The sequence below is a fragment of the Plecotus auritus genome, assembly GCF_963455305.1.
Source record: "Plecotus auritus genome assembly, chromosome: 14".
Lineage (NCBI taxonomy): Eukaryota > Metazoa > Chordata > Mammalia > Chiroptera > Vespertilionidae > Plecotus > Plecotus auritus.
Window position 1 is genome coordinate 603356 of NC_137780.1, and position 19145 is coordinate 622500.

The 19145-nt window shown below is 61.0% G+C and overlaps 1 protein-coding gene across 1 annotated transcript in view; it reads right to left on the reverse strand.

Annotated features, from left to right (window-relative positions):
- The window catches only part of NAV1 (neuron navigator 1), a 116360-nt gene that overhangs the window by 12177 nt on the left and 85038 nt on the right, over window positions 1–19145 (reverse strand). Inside the window, 17 exon segments of the mRNA XM_080650899.1 lie at window positions 256–415; window positions 579–674; window positions 842–939; window positions 1970–2138; window positions 2219–2411; window positions 3239–3435; window positions 6300–6421; window positions 6766–6877; window positions 7967–8050; window positions 10794–10871; window positions 10974–10997; window positions 11753–11805; window positions 12906–13076; window positions 14853–15001; window positions 15560–15601; window positions 16895–17323; window positions 18999–19145. The exon segment at window positions 18999–19145 is cut by the window's right edge and continues 416 nt beyond it. Coding sequence (XP_080507025.1) covers window positions 256–415; window positions 579–674; window positions 842–939; window positions 1970–2138; window positions 2219–2411; window positions 3239–3435; window positions 6300–6421; window positions 6766–6877; window positions 7967–8050; window positions 10794–10871; window positions 10974–10997; window positions 11753–11805; window positions 12906–13076; window positions 14853–15001; window positions 15560–15601; window positions 16895–17323; window positions 18999–19145 — 2324 coding nt within the window.

Consider the following 19145-nt stretch of genomic DNA (forward strand, 5'->3'; position numbering starts at 1 on the left):
TCCGCAGCCCGACGCTCTAGCCACTGAGCCAAACCGGTGAAGGCAATAGAAATATATTTTAAAAAATAAACGCATTTTCCATCCGGGTTAGTTGCACCCCAGGGTGCCTGCCCGAGGCCCTGGAGGGCTGACCGCACTGAGATTCCCAGCGATCGCTGCTGAAGGAACCCACGGTGGTGGGCGAGCTGACCCGCCTCCCCGTCCCGCCGCCCCGTCCCGCCGCCCCGTCCCGCCGCCGCCACGGGCAAGGCTGACCTTTGAGGGAGACCGCGATGTTATTGATCCCCCGGCGGCACGGCGGCATCTCGGGGGGCTCGGCGTCCAGCACCCGCTTCACGTGGCTGATGCTGTAGCCTTGGATGGACTCCGTGCTGAGCCCCAGGGTGGAGGCTGGGTCCATCTTAGAAATATAGTCCTGACCGCGGAGGGGACAGGAGGAGGCGGTGAGGAACCCGAGGAGACGGAGAGGGAGGGGCGGGCGGGGTGCCCACTCGGCATCTCCCCAGGAGGGAGCCAAGGTCCCCAGGACCCCTCCCCACCCCCCGCCCCGCCCCCCCGACCAGGAGCCAACCCTTTACCTGGAACACCTGGAAGACGGCCTCGTCCAGCATCTTCCAGTCGACCTTCCCGCTGACCTTGCTGCACCCCAGGAAGAATTCCTGCTGCTTCAAGTCCTGCGAGGCCAACGCAGACGCCCGTGAGCCTCCGGGAAGGTGACCCCAAGGAAAGGGAGCCCCTAACCATCCTCGGGGGTGGGACGCTCTGGTTTGGGGGGGGAGTGGGGGCGCCCAGGTTTTCTCGGTTAAGGGTGGGTGTCGCCGGCCCGCCCTGAGGCTCTTACCCCTCGGATGATGTGCTGCGGGGGCATCCTCACCACGACCCGGAGCGTGGCCTCCTCCTTGGGGCCACAGGTGCTGATGCCGTCCATCGGGGACAGGTCTGCGGGCAGCGAGGGGGCCGTTGGCGCCGGGGCACCCCAGGCTCTCCTGAGCCTCCCAGCCACCACTCCTCCCCCCTGACTCTTTATTTTATTTTATGTACTTATTTTTAAATATATTTTATTGATTTTTTTACAGAGAGAAAGGGAGAGGGAGAGAGAGTTAGAAACATCGATGAGAGAGAAACATCCATCAGCTGCCTCCTGCACGCCCCCTACTGGGGATGTGCCCGCAACCAAGGTACATGCCCTTGACCGGAATCGAACCTGGGACCCTTCAGTCCGCAGGCCGACACTCTTATCCACTGAGCCACACCGGTTAGGGCCCACCTAATTCTTTATTTTAAAAATGTATTTTTAAAAAATATATATTTTATTGATTTTTTACAGAGAGGAAGGGAGAGGGATAGTCAGAAACATCGATGAGAGAGAAACATGGATCAGCTGCCTCCTGCACACCTCCTACTGGGGATGTGCCCGCAACCAAGGTACATGCCCTTGACCGGAATCGGACCTGGGACCCTTCAGTCTGCAGGCCGACGCTCTATCCACTGAGCCAAACCGGTTTCGGCTAAAAATGTATTTTTGATGGCCCTAGCCGGTTTGGCTCAGTGGAGAGAGCGTCGGTCTGCGGACTGAAGGGTCCCAGATTCAATGCCGGTCAAGGAATTTATATTTTAAAATATATTTTTTATCGATCTCAGAGAGGAAGGGAAAGGGAGAGAGAGAAACATCCATGATGCGAGAGAATCATGGATCGGCTGCCTCCTGCACGCCCCCGACTGGGGATCGAGCCCACCACCCGGGCGTGTGCCCTTGACCGGGAATCGAACCGTGACCTCCTGGTTCACAGGTCGACGCTCAGCCACGGAGCCGCGCCGGCCGGCCTCCCCTCACTCTGGAAGCATCGCAGAGAGGAACGGGGACCCCCACCCCAAAGAGTCATGAGGCCCTTGTGTGTCGGGGCACAGGCACGGTGTGGCGTGGGCCACCCCTTCCCTTCCCCAGGGACAGGTCTCCTCCCCGCGGTACCTGCGTCTGCGAGGCTCGGGCTGAAGGAGTGGGTGAGCGCCAGGCCCAGCGAGCGGCGAGGGGACGACAGAGCCGACGACCCAGGGACCTGCCCTGGCGTGGAGCCCGACGAGGGGCCCGGGGCGACCTTCAGCCGGTCGTTCTCGGCCTTGAGCAGGTCCACCTCCAGCTGCGGCCAGAAGAGACAGGGTCGGGGCCGGGGCTGGACGGAGGGGCCGAGGCCCTGCCGCCCCCGCCGCCCGCACTGACCTGCATGTTGTGCATCGTCTCCCGGAGCTGGTCCAGCTGGTGGGCGGAGTTCAGGGCCTCCAGGCGGATGTCCGTCAGCTTCATCTCCTTCTCCCACAGCTCCGAGCGCAGCTCCGACACCTCCTTCTTCTCCGGCTCCTCCTCCTCGCCGGCGAGGAACAGCCTGGTGTGGGGGGCCGTGTGCGCAGGACCCCTGTTAAGGAACGAACGAGGGAGCGTCAGCCCGGCCGGCGCGGCTCCGTGGTTGAGCATCGACCTGTGAACCAGGAGGTCAGGGTTCGATTCCCGGTCAAGGGCACAGGCCCGGGTGGTGGGCTCCATCCCCAGTCGGGGGCGTGCAGGAGGCAGCCGATCCGTGATTCTCTCTCATCATGGATGTTTCTCTCTCTCTCTCCCTCTCCCTTCCTCTCTCAAATCAATAAAAATATATTAGCCCTAACCGGTGTGGCTCAGTGGATAGAGCGTCGGCCCGTGGACTGAAGGGTCCCGGGTTCGATTCCGGTCAAGGGCATGTACCTTGGTTGCGGGCACATCCCCAGTAGGAGGTGTGCAGGAGGCAGCTGATCGATGTTTCTCTCTCATCAATGTTTCTAACTCTCTCTCCCTCTCCCGTCCTCTCTGAAAAAAAATCAATAAAAATATATTTAAAAATAAAAATGAGCCCTAGCCGGTTTGGCTCAGTGGATAGAGCGTCGGCCCTCGGACGGAAGGGTCCCGGGTTCGATTCCGGTCAAGGGCACGTACCCCGGTTGCGGGTTCCCCAGCCCTGGTGGGGCTGCGTGCAGGAGGCAACCGATCGATGCGTCTCTCTCCCATCCATGTTTCTCTCCGTCTCTCCCGCTCCCTTCCACTCTCTCTAAACATCAATGGGGAACTATCCTTGGGGGAGGACACCGGTTACCGGTAACTGAGAGTGCGGCCGGTGGGCGTGGTGCCTCCTGCCCCTGGTGGTCAGCAGGGCTGACGGTCAGCTCTGGCCAGGGGGGTGCACGCGGGCGCCGGGCCGGGGACAGCACTTACTCGGGGGCGTCGCCGCCCGCCGAGGACGAGGCGGAGGACTTGATGGAGGGCGAGGCGGTCTCGGTGGACCCGTGCTGCAGTTTGGGGGACGAGGGGGCGGAGGAGTCGGGGGTGGCGATCTCCTCGATGTCGGAGTAGGAGGACGCCGACTTGGGCCCCTTCTTGATGCTGAAGGCTTTGTTGAAGGAGCTCCGAAGCTAGAAAAGAGGAGAGCCGGGGAGAGGGAGGTCAGGGCTCCACGCGCGCGTGCGGGGAGACCACGGAAGGAGGGAGGGAGGGCGGTCGGGGGCGTCGGAGACGGAGGGCCCCCCGCCCCCCGCTCCAGGGCTTCGGGTGACTCCTGAGACCTGAGCAGAGGTGCCTAGAAACCAGGGCTGAGCCCTGGCGGGTGTGGCTCAGTGGACAGAGCGCCAGCCCACGGACTCAAGGGTCCCGGGTTTGATTCCTGGTTCAGGGCACGTTGCCCGGGCTGTGGGTTCAGTTCCCAGGGGAGGGCTCGGTCCCGGCCCACATGCATCCTCTCCCTTTCTCTCTGAAATCAATAAAAATCTATACGAATAAGAGGGTAACATGCGAATGGGCCGTACCTCTGCGACGCCCACCAGCCAATCAGGAGTGAGTATGCAAATCAGCCAAACAAAGATGGCGGGTTAATTTGCATACACAGGCGCCGAGCGGCTGGGGGCGGGGCGGGATGCAGGCGTTCCGCACCACCCCAGCCACTCAGGGCCTCTGGGTAGCGTGGGAAGGCGGCTCCAGCCAGAGCAAAGGCGGAGCCGGCAGCCAGGGAAAGGAAGGCCCATTTTTGCACGAATCTTCGTGCATCGGGCCTCTAGTGTGTGTGTGTGTGTGTGTGTGTGTGTGTGTGTCTCTCTCTCTCTCTCTCTATATATATATATATTAAAAAAAAAAAAAAAGGATAAAGCCTCTGCTTAAAAAAAATAAAAAAGTAATCAGGGCCGAGATACAGTGGGGGCTCTGGCTGGCGGCTGTGGCAGATTGGGGAAACTCATGGGACTTCTCTTGCCCCTGGGGGAGCTGGGAGGGACAGGGACGCCCCCAGGGCCACAGGGGACACCCCACAGCGACCCAGCTGCTGCCATCTGCAGAGACCACTGCCTGTGCCACTCGGTCTCACTCCCGGGGGGCCTGGGTCCAGCCCTGACCAGGTGCATCGGATCAGAATCTAAAACACCCTGTCGGCCCGAAACTGCCCAGAAGGTTCTGTGGACCTGACAGAACAGGGGTGTCACGTTTTCTTTAATGTCCCCGTGCTCAGCACAGCACCGACGGGGGCCGGGGGGACACACACAACCCGGTCAGGGCTCTCCACCCTCCCCCCGCTCACAGCCCCCAGAGTAAGGGATGCTTCCCGGCCTCTCCTCGGAGCATGGGGGACGCTGTCCTGGGACGGCAGCGTGTGGGGTCTCGGGTGGCGATCGGAGCGTGGGGAGGGCTGGGGGTGTGAGCTCCAGGTGCCAACCAGAGTCCTGTGGTCCCACACCCGCTCACATGCATCCACACGGCATGCACACCACACGGGGACACGGATGGAAGGGTGGGCGGCGAGACAGAGTGAAGGGGGGGGGTGGGGTCGGAGGCCGTGGGGCACAAGAATAGACCAGACCTTTGGGACAGTGAGAAGAGGAAAGACGGGGAATAAGCCCTAGCTGGTGTGGCTCAGTGGCTAGAGCGTCAGCCCGCAGACGGAAGGGTCCCGGGTTCGATTCCAGTCCACATGCCCGGGTTGCGGGCTCGATCCCCAGTCGGGGGCGTGCAGGAGGCAGCCGATCCATGATTCTCTCTCATCATGGATGTTTCTCTCTCTCTCTCTCTCTCTCTCTCCCCCTCTCCCTTCCTCTCGGGAATCAATAAACAATATATTTAAAACACACACACACACACAAACAAAAACAAGAACGCTCGCTTCCAGGGCAGGCATCAGTTAGATGGATATTGTGACCAGGCGCAGACAGGCCCGGGGGACAGAGCGTGATCATGACCTTCCCATGGGCCCCTCTGGGCCAGTCCTCTTGCTGGAGGTTGTGGGGGGGCAGCTGTGGCCGGACCATGCAGTGGGGGGAGCCGGGAGCTCTGGGGGATCGTCACAGTTTGTTTTACGAGCGGCCGGTCAGTCTTTTGGGGGGCAGAGCTGCTGTGGAAATGGGGGGCATGGCGCAGGAAAGAGAAGACAGAGGAGGGGAACCACATCTCTTACCTCATAGACCTGGAAAAAAATGGGGATGTGAAGTCAGCGTTTGGAAGGGGGGGGGAGGGAGAAAGAAGAAGCAACACTTAATCACGTGTTCCGCACGGCAGGTCCCTGCCTGCCCCACACAGCCGTCTGGGGGGGCCAGTCCTACAGACCCGGGCCACAAGCAGGAAGCCCGCACGGGGGGGACCCCTCCCTGCCGCCGGCCGCGGGGGGACTGGACGGCTTTGGAAGGAATCGGAAGAGTTCCACCAACATCTCTCCGAAAAGCGGAAGCAATGGCCCCCCGGGAGCTTCTCCAGGGGTGGGCAAACTTTTTGACTCGAGGGCCACCATGGGTTCTTAAACTGGACCGGAGGGCCGGAACCAAAGCATGGATGGAGTGTTTGTGTGAACTAATATACATTCAAAGTAAAGGAGCGGAGGGGAGAGCAAGAGAACCCTCCGCTCTTTCGGCTCCGCGGGCCGGATAGAACAGCCGAACGGGCCGGATCCGGCCCGCGGGCCGTCGTTTGCCCACGGCTGATTCTAGAACACTGAATGGCTTTGTTTGGGATTCTTTCCTCCACACCGCGGCCGGCAGGGGGGCGGGGACCCCAGGGCACCCCTTCTGCCGACATACATCTGAGCTGACCCGTGAGGAGAGCCCGGGAAGGCAGCCCCGGGGGGTCGGCGGGGCTGCCTCGGGACACGCGGGGAAGGAGTTAGCAGAACCCGCTCTGGCCTGGCCATCCGAGGAATTATGTCTCGGGGGCTCCTGGGAGGACCCGCACCCTGGCTGAGGGGGAAGGGGTGGTGGCGCCACGCTCTACCCGCGTCGGTCCCCCAACCCCATGACCCTTCACCCACCCAGCTCTTCTTCTTCTTCTTCTTGGCGTCGGCGTCCTTGCCGCTGCCGATGCTCGAGTGGCTGGTGATGCTGTTGAGGCTGGAGATGCTGTCCGAGGAGTTTTGCCGCTTGATCCGAAGCTCTGGGGAGGGGGGGGGGCGGGAGAGGGGCACGGACAGGCTTGGGTTCACAGACTCACAGACGTGGGGCGCAGGCAAGGCCCGGGGCGGGAGGTGGGGGAGAGGGAACCGCCCCACCCCTGGGCCCCCATATTCCTGTCTGGGTCACTTTTTGTTGTTGCTGGTTCATCCTCACCCGAGGATAATTTTCCGACGATTTTTAGGGAGAGTGGAAGACAGAGGGAGAGACAGGGAGAAACATCGATGGGAGAGAGAGACGTCGAGGGGTTGCCTCCTTCACGTGCCCCGTCCAGGCCCCTTCCTGTCACCTCTCCCTGCCCCCTGGGCCTGTGGCTGGCTCTCCTACCTTTGGGCGTGGCCTCCGAGGCATTGAGGGCTCCCTGGATGACTGCCTGGGCCTCCGAGTTCTTCTTTTTCAGGAAGTCAATGGTTTCTCGCAGATCCAGCAACTCGGTGTCCTGAGAGACACATGGAACAGTGTCGTTGGCTGGGATCAGAGCACCTACTACGTGCTGGTTTGTAGGATGGGCACCTACTATGTGCTGGGTGATAGGAGGGGCACCTACTATGTGCTGGTTTGTAGGATGGGCACCTACTATGTGCTGGTTTGTAGGATGGGCACCTACTATGTGCCGGGTGGTAGGATGGGCACCTACTATGTGCCGGGTGATAGGAGGGGCACCTACTATGTGCTGGTTTGTAGGATGGGCACCTACTATGTGCCGGGTGATAGGATGGGCACCTACTATGTGCCGGATAGTAGGATGGGCATTTACTATGTGCTGGGTGATAGGAGGGGCACCTACTATGTGCTGGTTTGTAGGATGGGCACCTACTATGTGCCGGGTGATAGGATGGGCACCTACTATATGCTGGTTTGTAGGATGGGCACCTACTATGTGCCGGGTGATAGGATGGGCACCTACTATGTGCCGGGTGATAGGATGGGCACTTACTATGGGCCAGGTGATAGGAGGGGCACCTACTACGTGCCAGGTGGTAGGATGGGCATTTACTACGTGCCGGGTGATAGGAGGGGCACCTACTACGTGCCGGGTGGTAGGATGGGCACCTACTACGTGCCGGGTGATAGGAGGGGCACCTACTACGTGCCGGGTGATAGGAGGGGCACCTACTACGTGCCGGGTGATAGGAGGGGCACCTACTATGTGCCGGGTGGTAGGATGGGCACCTACTATGTGCCGGGTGATAGGAGGGGCACCTACTATGTGCCGGGTGGTAGGATGGGCACCTACTATGTGCCGGGTGATAGGAGGGGCACCTACTATGTGCCGGGTGATAGGAGGGGCACCTACTATGTGCCGGGTGGTAGGATGGGCACCTACTATGTGCCGGGTGGTAGGAGGGGCACCTACTATGTGCCGGGTGATAGGATGAGCACCTACTATGTGCCGGGTGATAGGATGGGCACGGGTGTCCTAGCAGACATGGCACAGGGAATGGGGAAGCGGGGCGGCTTTATCAAGGGGCAGGTTGAGAGTCCAGTGACAGAGGGAGAACCGTGCACGGGGTGTGCGGCCTCTCACCTTCTCCTCGGCCGTCTCCGCCAGGTGCCGCAGGCGGGAAGTCATGTTCACCAGACTCTGCTCGAACGCCGCCACCAGGTTTGCCTGGAACAAGGACACAGGAGGCCCTGAGGCTTGAGGAGGGAGGAGGGGGGTGGGGGTTGGGGGTATGGGGTGGGGGTAGGGGGTGGAGGGAGATTGACAGGGACGTAGTTTAGCGGATCTCCTGTCTCAGAGCTGACACACTACTTGGGGACTTTGAAACAGAGACCTCCCTGAACGGATGAGGTGCACTCAGACTCCTTCTGGGGGGCACCAGCTTCCTTTTTGTTACATTTTTTTATTTTTATTGATCTCAGAGAGGAAGGGAGAGAGAGAAACATCCATGATGAGAGAGAATCCTGGACCGGCGGCCTCCTGCACGCCCCACACTGGGGATGGAGCCCACAACCCGGGCCTGTGCCCTGACCGGGAATCCAACCCCGCCCTCCTGGTTCACGGGTCGATGCTCAACCCCTGAGCCCCGCCGGCCGGGTTCCAGCCGGGAGCCGCGGAACCGCCCCGGGGCCTGGCATCACGCCTCCCGCTTCAGGACAGGCCACGACCTCAGCAAGACTCGGCCTCGAACATGCAGAACCTGTGGGGTCCTGGCTTTTGGCTGGTTCTGCTCTAAGCCGACGGGAACTTCCTGTTCCAGGAGCAATCCGCCCCTGGATTCCTGTCCTTGGCCCTCGCCCAGCCCGACAGTGCGATGGCCGGCGGCCCGCGTGTGAGTGAGCAGAACACCGATGTTCTCTCCCTGGCGTCCCCCCCGCCTCCTCCCCCGCAGCATCTCCCGGGCGTGAACCTCCTGGGCTGAGCAGGCCCCGACCCCGGCCGCCCCCTCGGTGCGTGGGGTGCAGGGAGGGAGGAGGGGCTTCTCGTGTAGATCACAACTCGTATAAGTTCCCACGAGCAGAAAAAAGAACTTAATCGGAGCTTCAGGCAAACCATGGACAACATCTCAATCGAGGGCTCGGGAAGCCCGGCCGGCGTGGCTCAGGGGTTGGGCATCGACCTAGGAACCAGGAGGTCACGGTTCGATTCCCGGTCAGGGCACAGGCCCGGGTGGTGGGCTCGATCCCCCGGGTGTAGGGCGTGCAGGAGGCAGCCGATCCAGGATTCTCTCTCACCATGGATGTTTCTCTCTCCCCCTCTCCCTTCCTCTCTCTGAAATCCGTAAAACATATATTTTAAAAATTAAATAAATCAGCCCTGGCTGGTTTGGCTCAGTGGATAGAGCGTCGGCCTGGGGACGGAAGGGTCCCGGGTTCGATTCCGGTCAAAGGGCATGTTACCTTGGTTGCGAGCACATCCCCAGTGGGGGGTGTGCAGGAGGCAGCTGATCGATGCTTCTCTCTCATCGATGTTTCTAACTCTCTCTCCCTCTCCCTTTCTCTCTGTAAAAAATCAATAAAATATATTTAAAAAGAATTAAATAAATCGAGGGCTTGGGGATCGGAGAAGAAAGACAACGGTCAGCGTGCAAAGGGACGGCTGTTGAAAATAAAACGTGAAACAGGCAAGGTCCCGGTGAGGCGTCTCCGCCCCGACTCGGAGGGGAGAGCCCGGGCCGACAGCTGTGCTCCCCCGGGAGGAAGGAGAGAGGAAGCCAGCGCTTGGATGGCTCCCCGGATCCGGCTCAGCTGGTGTTTACAGCTTTGGGGGAAAATGAGGCTTATGTTCTCAGCTCGGCCACGGCGGGGACAAACGACGGCAGCCTGGCCAGGGGGGTGCGGCCTCGGCTCTCCCCGTCTCCAGCGGGGGTGGGGGTGGGGGTGGTGGGGGAAACCAGGCCTGAAGAGAGAAGAAGATGCTCGCCTGGCTCGGCCGGCGTGGCGCAGGGGGTGAGCATCGACCTCTGAACCATGAGGTCAGGGTTCGATTCCCGGTCAGGGCACAGGCCCGGGTTGGGGGCTCGATCCCCAGTGTGGGGCATGCAGGAGGCCGCCGATCCATGATTCTCTCTCATCGTGGATGTTTCTCTCTCTCTCTCTCTCTCTCTCTCCCTTCCTCTCTGAAATCAATAAAAAAATTTTTTTTCAATATATTTTATTGATTTTTTACAGAGAGGAAGGGAGAGGGACAGAGAGTTAGAAACATCGATGAGAGAGAAACATCCATCAGCTGCCTCCTGCACACCCCCCACTGGGGACGTGCCCGCAACCAAGGTACGTGCCCTTGACCAGAATCGAACCCGGGACCTTTCAGTCCACAGGCTGACGCTCTATCCACTGAGCCAAACCGGTTTTGGCTCAATAAAAATTTATTAAAAAAAAATCCAAAAACAATCTCTACGGATTCCTGCCCATGGCCGATGGCTAGGCTGTGCCCACCTCCACCCAGAACCGCTGACGACAACCCTTGTTCTTTCTCTGGGGAGTTCAAGGCCATCGGGCGTGAACCCCTCTACACGCACCGCTTAGCTGGGGGGCAGAATGGTTCTTTTTTTTAAAATATATTTTATTGATTTTTTTACAGAGAGGAAGGGAGAGGATAGAGAGTTAGAAACATTGATGAGAGAGAAACATCCATCAGCTGCCTCCTGCACACCCCCTACTGGGGATGTGCCCGCCACCAAGGTCCATGCCCTTGACCGGAATCGAACCTGGGACCCTTCAGTCCGCAGGCTGACGCTCTATCCACTGAGCCACACGGTTTCGGCTAGAATGGTTCTTAATAAAAATCGAGACTCTGAGCTCCTGGGGGGGGAGGGTGCCCCAAGCCCTGTCTGCTCCCGTGGCGTCGGGAGCCCCGGGGATGCTCAGGAAACACCCTCCTCGCCCCCCTCGGGCAGGGCCCCACTCACGTTGGCGGACAGCTGCGACGTCAGGGTGGCCACCTTCTCCTGCGAGGACTCCAGCTCCCGGCGGAGCTTGCGGATTTGCTGTGAGAAGGAGGAGAGAGACAGCTTAGGCGGCGGGAGGGGGAGGCCCGGGGGACGTGGCGTGGAGGGTGTCGGCGAGCGGGACGAGGCTGGGCGCCCTACCTCGGACTGCATCCTCTCCTCAGCCTGGAGAAGGGAGCGCGGAGGAGGGGGGGTGGAGAGAGAGAGAGAGAGAGAGCAGGTTACCCAGAGCCGAGGCAGCCAGGCCCCGGCCGGCGGGAACGTGGAGAAGCGAGGCCTGAGCTACGACGGGGCCGAGACGGCTCCCGAGGCCCCTGACCCGACACGGGGGCTTGGATCGGGGATTTCCCTAAGGCTCGTGTGCAGCCAGCTCTGGGGGGGGGGGGCCGAGCAGGGGGAAGGATCCTGCCTGACGGGCACTCATCCTCTCTGCCCTCAACGGGAAGTCAGCCCACCCGTGGGGCAGCGGGATCCAAGGACGGAGGCGCGTGAGAGCCCAGGGCATTGCACACGCAGCAAACTGCACACACGCGGTCAAGGGCACACGCGGTCAAGTGCACACACGTGGTCAAGTGCACACATAGTCAAGTATACACGCGGTCAAGGGCAGACACGGTCAAGTGCACATGCAGTCAAATGCATGCATGGTCAACTGCATGGGGGGGGGGCTCTGGAATGCACCTGGGGACCCCTCTGTCACCTCCCCACAAATGCCTCCCCGCTCTCCAGGGTGCAGAGCGGGCTCTAGCACCAGGGTGCTCTCCAGCCTCAGAGCAGGCGGCAGGGATGCTGGGTGCTCAGAGGCCAGACAGACCCTGAGGCACCAAAGCTCCCAGCCCAGGCCTCCCCCCAGGTGCCCAGGCTGCAGGGGGACGAGGGAGGAAGGAGGAGACGGGGGGGGGGGGGGGGGTTGCTCTTACCGAGGAGTACGTGGAGGAGGCGCTGGACGCCAGGGACAGCACTGAGCCATGAACTGGAAGAGAAGAGAATGGGGTGTTAACTCAGGCCTCGGGGACCAGGCAGGGACCCCGGCAGGAGCTGGCACTGACGGGCGGGCACCTGGAGCCGACAGAAAGAACGGAACGGGGACCCGGCTGGAACCAGAGCCCCGAGCGGGTTGGGTCTGCCGAGCAGGGCGACCTCCTCCTCGGTGACACTGCCCGGCGGGGGGGAAGCGGACCCTGGCCTGGCCGGCTCTGAGGGGCGCCGGGACCCAGGAGGGAAAGGGGGTGTGGCGGGCGGGTGCCCATCGGAGCTGCACAGAGCAACCCTGCCAACTGCCCGCGCCTCCACTTCTCAGCGCGGGGGACGTGCTAGAATCCCGGGGACCACGTGACGAAAAACCGGCCGTGGTGGAGTGTTGACCTAGGAACCAGGAGGTCAGGGTTCGATTCCCGGTCAGGGCACAGGCCCGGGTTGCGGGCTCCATCCCCAGTAGGGGGCGTGCAGGAGGCAGCCGATCCGTGATTCTCTCTCATCACGGATGTTTCTCTTTTTCCCCCTCTCCCTTCCTCTCTGACATCAATATAAGCATATTAAATAATGCTAAATAAAAATAAAATAAAATAGAAAGAGGAACATCTAGTGAAAAAACCCTTAGCGAGAACCTCGTGAGTGTCTTCCAGCAATGAAGGCCCCAAGGCTGACCCTGAACCTGACACCATGGCAACCACGTCCTGCCTGAGGCGGACTCAGAGCATCCTTGGAAGAGGCACGAGGATGCCAAGCTCCTCCCTACACACTGCCCCGCGCGCCCCCCCCCCGCCCCCCCGCCCGCCCCGTGTCCCCGCGTGACCTCGTGGACCCGAGAGGCTGGAGGCAGACGGCTGCCGGGGGAGGACGGGACCCCGTCTCCGGAGCCCGTGTCCACGCTCACTCCCCTCCCCAGCCCCAAGGTTTCTGGGCGCCCAGACCCTTCTCAGGGGTGGGGAGGAAGCGCTAAGATGGCCCCGCTCGATGGGCTGTGAGTCATGTGCGTGGGGCGGCCGTGTGGGCGGTGGAGGCGGTGGCGGGTGGCGGGTGAGGGCCCAGCGGGGCCGGGATGAGCGTGAACCGCGCGGCGTGAAGTCTCACCGTCGTCCGCGGGGTCTCGGAAGGATCCCGACCGGATCATGCCCTTGGGTCTGTCGGCCAGGGACAGGGTGCTCCCCATTTGGGAGCCGTTGTACAGCTCGAAGGCCGCCTCGTGGGTGGGGATGCTGTTCGAGCGAGTGATTCTTGGCGTGGTGGCCGCCGAGGGGCTCACTGGAAGGACAGAGGGTGGGGTGGGGGGGCGGGAGGGGGGCGGGAGAAGAGGCAGGGTCACCGGAGCTCAGGGCCTCGGGGGACGGGGCGCCAGGGGTGGGAGGAGGGCAGGGGAGGCGGGAGGCGGGGTGTGCAGGCCAGCGGGGTGGTGGTGGGGGGCACGGGCCCTAAGAGACGAGGACCCTGCTGTCTGTGGTCACGCCGGACAGCGTTTCCCGTGTGCAGCCTGCCCCGGAGGTGGCCCTTCGGCTGGGGGCCTGGCGCGTATCCCGAAACCTTCACATCCCTCGGATGTGCCCCGAAACACGGACGCTGTTCACTAACACGCACAGGCGGGCGGGCCCGGCCGGCGTGGCTCAGGGGTTGAGCATCGACCTATGAACCAGGAGGTCACGGTTCGATTCCCCGTCAGGGCACAGGCCCAGGTTGCAGGCTCGATGCCCAGTGGGGGGCATGCAGGAGGCAGCCGGTCCGTGATTCTCTCTCATCATGGATGTTTCTCTCTCTCTCTCCCTCTCTGGAAAACAAAACAACAAAAACAAAAAAAAAACCCACAGGCGGCTGCAAGGACGGAGACCAGACCAAGACGAGTCAGATCTGAGAGGTGCAAAGAGCCGGCTGGAGAAGGGGCTCAGCCAGGGGGCCCGTGGGCGCGACGGGGAGGGGCCTCAGACCTCCCCCCCCCCACTTCCTGGGTCTAGGTCACCTTCACGCTCAAGCAACAAGAAACATGGCCTCCTTGCCCAGCATCCCCCGCGAGACGTCGCCCAAGGGTGCAGGTGCACGTCAGGGCGGGTGGGGCCTGCTCCCCGCTGCCCTCTGCTGGGGCCACAGCCTCAGGGCTCACCCCACATGGAGCCCCTGTCCCAGCCCCTCAGATTCTCTCCTGTGTCCCCTTGCAGGTGGACGGCCGTCCCTGCCCACGGATCCACGCAGAGCAGGACGGCACATCGCCTGACGCGGCCCAGCCTGGCCCCTCGGCCGGCAGCGTAAACCCAGTTTCCCTGTGGCCCCAGGTGCAGACGGACCACGAGCCGGCCCTGCCCTCCATGGGTCAACCTGCCCCATCTCTGAATCAGAACCCTTCCTCCTTCCCCGGCCGGCGTGGCTCAGGGGCTGAGCGTTGACCTATGAACCAGGAGGTCACGGTTCCATTCCCGGTCAAGGCACATGCCCGTGTTGCAGGCTCGATCCCCCAGTGGGGGGCGTGCAGGAGGCAGCCGATCCATGATTCTCTCTCATCATGGGTGTGTCTCTCTTTCTCCATCTCCATTCCTCTCTGAAGTCAATAAAAACATATTAAAAAAAAAAAAAGAGAGAGAGAATCCTTCCTTCTTGCCTGGCTTCGGAAAGGGTGTGGCCAGCAGGGTCAGACGGCTCAGCCCTAGGGGCAGGGATGGTGCTGGGCCAGCCCAGACCGTGAGGGACCCTGAGCTTCTCCGGGTTTGGAGGCAGATCCAGTCCTTAGTCCTTGGCCCTCAGCCAGCCGTCCCTCCTTCCTCCCTGCAGCCCGACAGCCCCCAATGAAGACACCTGGGTGTGGGATCCGCCCTGGCAGGGGCCACCACACCTGGGTCTGCGCTTCCCCGGCCTTCGTTCATCAGACCCCGGAGCTACGAGGATCCACAGCGCCTGCCCGGGGGCAGCCTGCCAGTCAGGATCTTAAAGAGTCTGTCTCCGTCTCATTTTGGGTGAATAGACTCAGGCACCTCGAGGCGACCTCCCCGCCACCCCCTCCTCCACCCCCCGTGCCGGGCGCGAGGCTGCAACACTGACCGACGTTGGTGAGCTGGCCCTTGGCGCTCAGGGACAGGGGCAGGGCGGGAGGCGACGGCAGCTCAGCCTGGTCCTCGGGTTCGGGCAGCCCCCCGATGGTGTGGGAGTGTCGCCTCTCCTTGGGCTCCTCCTGGGACTGGAGCTGGTACCTGTTGGACGGAGGCAGCGGGATGTGGTTTGGGTGGGGTCCGGTGGGGCTGGCGTGGAGGCCCCGAAGCAGGACGAGGAGAAAGGGGAGCAGGGAGGGGGCCCGGAGGAGGGAACCATAGCGGGGGTGACTGGGCGAGCTCCCCAGGCCTTCACGAGGGGCTGAAGGACTCCAGGGCCCCTCCGTGGGGCGCTCAGGGGGACTGAGGGGTGCAGGGGTGGGGGGCGTCAGAGCTCAGGACAGACCTCCTGGTCCCCGAAGGCCTGGAGCTGCAGGGACAGCGGAACCCCAGCTGTGTCCCGTGGTCGCCCCTCTGGATGACCCCAAGGCGGCCTGCTCTCCCCTCGACGGAGAGGGAGGAAAACCACAGAGAGGCCGCGTGGCAGGATCGGGGTGCCCAGGACACAGGCGAGGTTGTGGCTCCCGGATGCCCCCTTCTTTCTCCTCCGTCCCCAGGAGGGAACGCTGGCTCTGAGGGTGACTCAGGCACTGCAGTGGGGGGGGGGGCCGGGCATCAGGAGCCCGGCGGGGGGGGGAAGGGGGCAGGCAGCAGGGTTACCTGAGCCCCTTCTTGGGCAGCGTGTTCCGATCCCGCTGGCCGCTGTGGAGGAAAAGCAGGAGAAGCGTGTGGGCCCCTCGGAGAGGCTCGAGGCCGGGGCCCTGGGTTCGAGGGACTTGAACGCCATCAGAACTGTCGGCCCCACTATCTCCACCAACAAAGGGAGGCGGCCCCCAACCTGAGACATTCATCTCAACTGTTCAATGCTTTCCTCTGATCGGAAAGCAGGGCGTGGGAGCTACCGAGGTCACGCGATGGTGGATGGAAACAGGCCACGATGTCATAGGAATGATGTCATAGGAATGATGTCATAGAAAGCAAAGGATTTTTGGTGACAGGTCAAGCTAGCTATGTGAATTTTTTTTTTTTTTAAAAAAGAAAGGGAGGAAGCAGGGAGGGGGAGAGAGGGAGAGAGAGAGAGAGAGAGGGAGAGAGAGAGAGAGAGAGAGATCAATGTGAAAGAGACACATCGATTGGTTGCCTCCCGCACGTGTCCCGGCCAGGGCTGGGGAAACTGCGACCGAGGTACGTGCCCTTGACAGGGAATCGAACCCACGACCCTTCAGTAACCTCGGGCCGACACCCTAACCACTGACCTACACCGGACAGGGCTAGATGTGCGATCTGGGTTAAGTCACCCGAGGTCCGGGTGCCCCGGTCTCCCTCTCGATAAGACACTCGTTTAAAATCCAAACCATGTCCTTCCTCGTCCACGGATTTGGGAAGCAGATGGCATTACTTAATGTCGGTTAAAAAAAAAAAAAAATTCCAGCCGGGGCAGCATGGGTCAGTGGTTGAGTGACGGCCTAGGAACCAGGAGGTCATGGTTCGATTCCCGGGTCAGGGCACAGGCCCGGGTAGCAGGCTCGATCCCCAGTGTGGGGTGTGCAGGAGGCAGCCGATCCGTGATTCTCCCTCATCCTTGATGCTTCTCTCTCTCTCTCTGCCTCCTCCTTCTTCTCTGAAGTCAGTACAAATATATTTTAAAAAATAAAATTGGCCCTGACCGGTTTGGCTCAGTGGATAGAGCGTCAGCCTGTGGATTGAAAGATCCCAGGTTCGATTCCAGTCAAGGGCATGTACCTTGGTGGCGGGCACATCCCCAGTGGGAGGTGTGCAGGAGGCAGCTGATGGATGTTTCTCTCTCATCGATGTTTCTAACTCTCTATCCCTCTCTCTTCCTCTCTGTAAAAAAATCAATAAAATATATTTAAAAAAATAGTAATAAAATTGAACGTGGCCACGTGGCCGCCACACTCGGGACCTCACCGCGGACAGCTGGGGGAGCGGGGACTCGGGACGGATTCAGACCGGGCTCTGTCCCCGTCCACCCACCTGTCCACCTGCCCGGCGCGGGGGCTCCCGCTCCAGGCCAGCTCCTCGGCCTCCTCCTCTGGGGGCGCGGCCGGGGGCACAGCTGGGGCGGGGCTGGGGGCGCCGCTGGCGAAGGCACCGGGCAGGCTCATGGGCATCTGGAGAGACTCCATACTCCTGTGCAGGCCTGAGAGTTTGGGGTACATGCGGGGCTCCTTGGGGACACTGAAGGCGCTCATGAGCTCCAGGCCCTGGGAGAAGCTGGCGGAGTTGATGTTGAGGATGGGGGCCGGGCTGGGGGTGAAGCAGGAGGGGAGGGGGCCCCCGGCGGCCAGTTCCGGGAGCTTCGGGGCGAGGGCGTCGCCGGCCGGCGGCAGGTCCAGGCTGTTGGAGTTGACCTTGTCCAGGTTGGCCAGCGAGGGCGGCTTGACAAAGCTCTTCACGGAGGCCCTGAGGCGGGACGATAACACGAAATGTTTAGAACAAAGGAGTCAGAGAAGCCAGAGGCGGACAAGACGCTGGAGAAGTCCCCGTCCCATTTCCTTCCTGTCTGGCTTCTTGCTGAGTCTGGAGGCTTATCCCAACGACAGAGGCCAGAAGGAAACCCGATATCTGGCTTGGGACACCCTCGAGTCTTTTTTTTTTTTTTTTTTAAATATAGTCTTATGGATTTCAGAGAGGAAGGGAGAGAGAGATAGAAACATCCATGAGGAGAGAGAATCATGGACCGGCTGCCTCCTGCACGCCCCACACTGGGGATCGAGCCCGCAACCCGGGCGTGTGCCCTGACCGGGAATCGAACCGTGACCTCCTGGTTCATAGGTGGATGCTCAACCACGGAGCCACGTCGGCCGGGCCCCTTCGAGTCTTAAAGTGGGGACAGCTCAGGTGTGTGATGACTGTGAACGAATGTATTGAAACCACCCACACAGGTGCCGGAGACGGGCGCGGGCGGATGGGGAACAGCACCCGCAAGGAACTTGGAAGGCAGTTTTGGAAGAGGGAGAAGGAACTGGGATGCAGGGAGTGGTAGAGAGACCCTAACCCAAACCCTAATTCCTAACCCCATTCCTTTAACCCTAACTCCTAAGCCTAACCCGAACCCCTAACTCTAATCCTTACTCTAACCCTAACTCTAATCCCTAAACCCAACCCTTATCCAGGGGTCCTCAAACTTTTTAAACAGGGGGCCAGTTCCCTGTCCCTCAGACCGTGGGAGGGCCGGACTATTGTTTAAAAAAAAAAAAGGTGAACAAATTCCTATGTGCACTGCAGGCCTGGGACGCTTCGGCTGCTAAGCAGGACAGGCAGCGGCACCCGGCAGGCCGGATCAATGTCCTCGGCGGGCCGCAGGTCGCCCGTGGGCTGTAGTTTGAGGACGCCTGCTATACCTACCCCTAACCTTAACCCTAACCCTAACCCTAACTCTAACCCCTAACCCTAACCACTAACGCTAATCCCTAAACCTCTAACCCCTAACCCTAACCCAAACCCCTCAACCTAATCCCTAAACCCTAACTTCTAACCCTAATACCTACCCCTAACCTTAACCTTTACCCGTAAACCTAACCCTAACCCCTCAACCTAATCCCTAAACCCTAACCTCTAACCCTAATACCTACCCCTAACCTTAACCCTAACCCTAACTCTAACCCCTCAACCTAATCCCTAAACCCTAACCTCTAACCCTAATACCTACCCCTAACCTTAACCTTAACCCTCAACCTAATCCCTAAACCCTAACCTCTAACCCTAATACCTACCCCTAACCTTAACCTTAACCCTAACCCCTCAACCCTAACCTCTAACTCTAATACCTACCCCTAACCTTAACCCTCAACCTAATCCCTAAACCCTAACCTCTAACCCTAATACCTACCCCTAACCTTAACCTTAACCCTAACCCCTCAACCCTAACCTCTAACCCTAATACCTACCCCTAACCTTAACCTTAACCCGTAACCCTAACCCTAACCCCTAACCCTAACCCCTAAACCCCAACCTCTAACCCGAACCCTAACCCAGCGCACAGATCCCAGGCCAGGCCTCCCAGCCCAGGGCGTGCGGGGATCTGCGACTGAGCGGGAGCAGAGGGACCGGGGAGGTGGCCGGGCCGGGCGGGTACCTGACGGGGGTCGGCGGCAGCTCGGCCAGCTTGGCGGCCGGCGGGAGGCTGGCCTGGTTCTTCGGCGTCGTCTCTGGGGAGCCGATGCTCTTCAGAGAGATGCTGTCTGCGTCCAGGGCCACGGCCTTGGCCTTGGCCTTCTCCTTC